Below are 6,000 nucleotides of genomic sequence, written 5' to 3'. Positions count from 1 at the left end.
AAGTGACAGTGGGAGGCAGGGGGTAGGGCACACTTGGAATCTGTGGGACTTGGGTTCAGATCTAAGTTCTGTCCTTTAATGGGGAATAAGATGAGAATCCACTTAAATTAACATTAAATCTCAGTGGGATTAAGTAAATGCTTCCATCTCTCTTCCCGCAGGCTGTGAACAAGATCTCAGCAAGGCCTTGGAGCTGGGCGAGAGACTCAAGCATCCAAAGGATGCAAGAGGGGAGGGGAAATTGCTTTCCAACCGGCCAAGATGGTCTCTCTGCAGTTGCAGCTGCCAGAGGGCTGGTCCCGGGGGCTGAGCCCCAGCCTCCGCGCGGCGTGGGAGGAGACAGACTTACAGCCTGCCAGAGGGAGATCCGTGACTGACAGATCCAGATTGACCAGCCTTCCGATTCCTGTTCCAGCGCAAAGGTCACTCAGCCATTTGAATCGTCCTTTTTTTTTTTTTCTTTCTTTCCAGCTTTGTTTACCTTATAAGGATGGTCACCATTTACAAAGTCTAAAGTGCCTGTTGTCTTCCCCTCGATTTCAACAAATAGTTCCCCGAACCAGAACGGTCCTTGTGAAAGATGGCTGGGCATTCAATCTTGCTGGCTGCTGTCTCAGTCCTGTCTGCCTGTCAGCAAGGTAGGTCTGGGGCAGTGTGTGTGTGTGTGTGTGTGTGTGTGTGTGGCACAGAAAGGGCTGCCTGGTGTTTGAGTTTCACACTTACTTGCTGGTGCCCATGAGTGCATGAATGCACAGTCCTCTCTGGGTCATCAGCGCCTCCTTCCCTGGGGACAGATTTGAAACATTCCAAGGATCAGTTCTCCCCAAAAAGACGTGGTGGTGGGCTTTCTGAACCCCACGATTCTGCATTGTTTGTGGTTCCAACCTACAGTCCAGTTCAGATGAGGTTAGAAGTGCACTAGCTAACCTGGGGGAAGTGGGCTATAAATATTAATGTGGAATGTGCCAAAGGAAATATTGTATCTGCTTATAAACCAGGGCTGCCATTTCTTGAACACTGATCTTTTAATTAATGTTTTCTTAAATAAACTGCCTATGGCAGGTATGATTATCAGGTTTAAAAAAGTCTCCAGAAACATGAGCTTCAGGTTAAGGACAAATGTTTTAAAGCACTGTCCCACTAGGATTATTCGCTATCTTGATTGCCTTGTTATGTAAAGGGCATTTGCTTCATGAGGGTCACATTTGCTCAATTCTTATCATCTTACCCATGATCACCAACTTAACCTGCTAAGTGGGGAAAAGAGTCTGGGCGCTGGCGAGCAAGACTTGGAGCCAACCACGCATATTTCTTTCTTTTTCCAAGCGCGCTCCTACCAGGAAAGAGGGCAGAGGTGCGGACTGCTCAGGGTGCACAGAAAGCTCAGCTGCTGGGTAAAGTCCAGACCCGCATGTACACTCCATGTCTTGCCTAACTGGTCTGTTTTATGAGTTTATGAAACTGTTATGCCATAAGACACACATTTTGTGGTTGGATTCACGGTCTCTTTTGGAGTAGTGGAGAAGAGCAGGATTTTTATCACCAACTAAAGCAGCACTTAGGTCTCAAATGCCCCTGTGTTGACCCCATGGTTCACATACCCCTGCACATGAGCACTGCCAACACCATGTGTGCCCTCATTCTGCTGCTGCAGGGAGCGCGGGGGGCAGGTCCCCGGATGCGGATGCTCCAGGCTGACGGAGCAGTTTCTGTTTGCTGATGGGTGCAGGGCCCAGCAGGAACTGTGGCCAGAGCTTAGGTGGGGGGTGGGGGTGAGAGGAGAGGAGGCCGGACTGTGGGGGCTGGTGGTCTTAGGAAACAGAATTGAACAGGGTAAAACTTAGAGATCTTATTAGTTTAGGGGTGCCTGGGTGGCTCCGTTGGTTAGGGGTTCATCTCAGATCATGATCTCACGGTTTGTGGGTTCAAGCCCCACGTCGATGCTGTCAGCTCAGAGCCTGGAGCCTGCTTCAGCCTCTGTATCTCCCTCTTTCTCTGCCCCTACCCCACCCGCAATCTCTCCGTCTCTCTCTCCCTTGCTCTCAAGAATCAATAAACATTAAAACGATTTTTTAAAAGATCTTATTGGCTTTTTTCAATGAATCCTGAATCAGGCAGCATCCCATCTAGCAGGTAGGAAGGTGCTCTGGAGAGCTGTACAAAATGAAAGACTTTTACAGGCAGAAGGGAGCAGAACAGGAAGCTGCTAATTTGTGACTATTTGTGGCAAAGTTCATCTTCGTTTAGAGAATGGCAGGAGTCTGTCAGGCAGATTGCCTCTGTAGTGCTAACCACCTAATTCCAGACTGCCTGGTTTAAGATACCACATTCGGGAGAGGTTGAAACCATAATTAAGTGCAGCGTTATGTCTCGGGATGGTGATGTCAGCTTAGCATGGATGACTCCATTTTGGGCCTGTTGTCTCTTTTTTAACAGTGGTACAGAGAGAACGTTTACTGATTGGGTGGCAGGGAGAGAAAGAGGGAAAGAAAGAAAGAGAGAGAAGACATAACTGGTTGGCAATAAGAACCAGAGTTTGCTGCTTCTACAGAAGTCTGGTGTTTATGGAGAGGGGTCACCACTTACCATGGTGGAAATGGGGTGAGTTTTGAAGACAGACAATCCCATATCTGTCTAGTTCAGTCACTTACCAGCTGGGTGCGCCTGGCTAGGGTGTTCTGTCCTTCAGTGTCCTCATCAAAGAGGGCTAAGCAGGGGCGCCTGGGTGGGTCAGTTCGTTGAGTGTCTGCCTTTGGCTCGGGTCATAGTCTTGCAGTTTGTGGGTTCAAGCCCCATGTTGGGCTTTGCACTGACAGTGCAGAGGCCACCTGGGATTCTGTGTCTCCCTCTCTCTCTCTGCTGCTCCCCTGTTAGCTCTCCCTCTCTCTCTAAAATAAATAGATAAATAAATAAATAAACAAACATTAAAAAAAGGAAGGTCAAACAGGACACTGGGTGAGAAGGGCCCACTGGCGCCCTTGGCCTGGGGTTGGCTCTCAGCACAGTCAGGCCCCGTCCTCGCTGCTTCTCCACAGAGAGAAGCTTCTGCTGGGCTGCAAGGTGGCCACATAATGGCGTGGAAGGCCGGCTAGGGCTGGGCAGGGGAGGGGGCATGGTGGGACAGGAGGAGTTCTCCATTCACTCTCCCCAGCACACATGTGCCCCTCTGGAGAAAGTGAGGGAGACAGGAAAGGCAGGCAAAGCAAAAGGAGAGTATTCTCAAGTAGGTTTTTTTCTTTTTAAACATGTATTTTTGAGAGAGAGACAGAGTGTGAGCAGGGGAGGGGCGGAGAGGGAGAGGGAGACACAGAATCTGAAGCAGGATCCAGGCTCCGAGCCGACAGCACAGAGCCCAGCATGGGGCGAGAACTCATGAACCATGAGATCATGACCTGAGCTGAAGTCAGATGCTTAACTGGCTGAGCCACCCAGGCGCCCCTCAGGAAGCTTTTAAGTGACGTTAGGAGGGGAAAGAAAATGGACGATCTCCAGAAAAGGTAAAGTAGCCTTTCCGCCCTCATGTCATCCCTGCGGTAGCCATGGTCGCTAAGGGCCAGACCTGAAAGAACAGAGAGGGGCTTCTCCTTGAGGCTGTGCTGCCCCAACTGAATCCTGCCTCCTGGGGCTGCGGGTGGGCTGGGTGGGGGGCATTCAAACCGCTCTGCCCTTGACTGAAGCTCTTCCCTCACCTGTGCTGCCGTTGCCGGCGGTGCTGCTGGCTGCACAGCCAGGGGGAGACGGCCCTTCCAGAGCTTTCGTGTGCTCACAGCTTCGCTTCGAAGCTCTGGGTTCTCGCACCATCGTGTGTGGAGATCGAGGCGCGCGCATTTCACGGTTCCCCTCTTACAGATGGAGCAAGAAGGCTTCCTGAGTGTTTTCCCCAAGTCTGTGGAGCAACTTAGAAACAATGGGGGCAGCGGGGTGCAGACCGGCCTGAGCCTGCAGATTTCCCCCCCGCTGCAGACAGATCTTTTTTTTGGCTCCAGTCGGGCCCATAAGTTATTGGCCCGTCCGGATTTATGCTGCCTTGGAGAGGATTTAGCCTGGGATTGGAAACAGTGCCCAATCCCACATTTCCTGTATCTTTGCTGTGCTTTCTCTCTGGCTTCAGTGATGTCACTGTGGTTTGAATGAGAGACTCTAGTCCTAAGCATTTTTAATTTTTTTATGTCTTTTATTTATTTTTGAGAGACAGAGAGAGACAGTGTGAACAGGGGAGGGCCAGAGAAAGAGGGAGACACAGATCTGAAGCAGGCTCCAGGCTCCAAGCTGTCAGCACAGAGCCTGATGCGGGGCTTGAACCCACAAACCGTGAGATCATGACCTGAGCCGCAGCCGGATGCTCAACCGACTGAGCCACCCAGGCGCACTTTTAGTCCTAAACATTGACACCCGTTAGATGTTCTGCTATAGCTTTTAGATTCTGAGCAGCAGTTTGTTTGTAGCAGAGAGGAATTCAGGGGGAGGAAGAGTCCCGCTCTGTGAGGCCTTACTAACCCAGGCTCACTATTTACTGACTCGTCAGAGGGAAGATTGTGTTGTGTCTCTGGAGGAAATACTTCACACCTGATACTGTCACACAAGCTAAAAACTTGGTGTGGAAAAGGAAACTAGTGTTGAAATATGAGCAAGTAGGAATGGACATGGAGTTATTAAAACAAGTGAGACCAGAATAGTGTTGGAGGGAATGGGGAAGGAACTGAAACTGGAAGAAATAATCTGAAGGGAACTAATAGACCCCAGAACTAATTATGGTGTGAAAAGAGGACGATAAGGACAGGAGGTGAGAATAACTGACCAGGGAGGAGGTGTGGGTCTGACAGTGAACGAGGTTTACAGGACTGACTGTCAGATGTAAGTGACTCTGGCGTCGGGGTTGGGCGATCTAATGCAACAGCTGTGGCCAATGAAGGACAGCAAAGTCATAATCATTTTATAGTAGGGAAACTGAGTCAGATAGGGAGCCAACATCCCCCATAGTTTTCCTGTGACCCTCCCTCCTGGCTTTCATCATGTCCAGGCAGTCACTGATCTGTTTTAGGTCACTGTGGATTCATTTGTATTTCTTAGAATTTTATATAAATGAAACTATACAATAATACACTTTTCTGATCTTGCTGCTTTCATTCAGCATAATTAGTTTGTGGTTCATCCATGTTGTTTCATGTATCAATAGTTCATTCCTTTCTTTTTCTTTAAGTTTATTCATTTGTTTTGAGAGAGACAGAGACAGAGTGAGTAGGCAAGTGGTGGAGGAGCCCCAATGTGGGGCTCGAACTCATGAGCTGTCATGACCTGAGCTGAAACCAAGAGTTGGACACTTAACTGACTGAGCCACCCAGGCGCCCCAACAGTTCATTCCTTTTTACTAACAGTATTCTATTGTGAGACATACCACATATACCATAATTTGTTCATCCATTAGCTTGTTGATAGATATTTGTGTTAGTCAGGGTTCTCCAGAGGAGCAAAACCAGTATAGCAGTGCACACACATACCCCCCCCCCCCGCCACACCCCACACACACTCACACAGAGGCATTTATTTTTTTAAAAATTGGTTTATGCCACTGTGGGGGCTGGAAGCTCTGAAATTTGCAGGGTGGGCTAGTAGGCTGGAAGTTCCAGCAAGAGTTGATGTTGGTGTATTGAGTCTCAAGGCCGTGTGGAGGCAGAATTCTTTTCTTTTTGGGTAATGTCCATCTGGTCTCTTCAGGCCTTCAACTGATGGGATGAGGGCCACCACCTCAAGGAGGGTAATCTGCTTTACTCAGAGTCTACTGATGTAAATGTTAATCACATCCGAAAAGTATCTTCACAGAAGCATCTAGACTGGTGTTTGACCAAACAGCTGGGCACCATGGCCTAGCCTACTTGACACAAAACTGACCATCACAGAGTTGTTCCTAATGTTTGGCTCTTATGAATAAAGCTGCTATAAACATTTGTATACAAGCCTTTGTATGGACATATGATTTAATTTTTCTTGAAGAAATAACTA

The 6,000-nt window shown here is 48.7% G+C and overlaps 1 protein-coding gene across 2 annotated transcripts in view; it reads left to right on the top strand.

Annotated features, from left to right (window-relative positions):
• Positions 1 to 341: 341 nt before the first annotated feature.
• Positions 342 to 6,000, top strand: part of MGST2 (microsomal glutathione S-transferase 2) — a 26,679-nt gene continuing 21,020 nt past the window's right edge. Inside the window, exons 1-2 of one of the 2 annotated variants that reach the window (XM_029940819.1) lie at positions 342 to 422; positions 551 to 638. In XM_029940819.1, coding sequence (XP_029796679.1) covers positions 581 to 638 — 58 coding nt within the window. In that variant the 5' untranslated portion in view covers positions 342 to 422; positions 551 to 580. Of the gene's footprint in view, positions 423 to 449; positions 639 to 6,000 lie in introns of those variants that run through there. The other variant, XM_029940817.1, reaches the window with a different exon arrangement.

Source organism: Suricata suricatta, chromosome 1 (genome assembly GCF_006229205.1).
Source record: "Suricata suricatta isolate VVHF042 chromosome 1, meerkat_22Aug2017_6uvM2_HiC, whole genome shotgun sequence".
Taxonomy (NCBI): domain Eukaryota; kingdom Metazoa; phylum Chordata; class Mammalia; order Carnivora; family Herpestidae; genus Suricata; species Suricata suricatta.
This window is presented reverse-complemented; position numbering and strand designations above follow the sequence as displayed.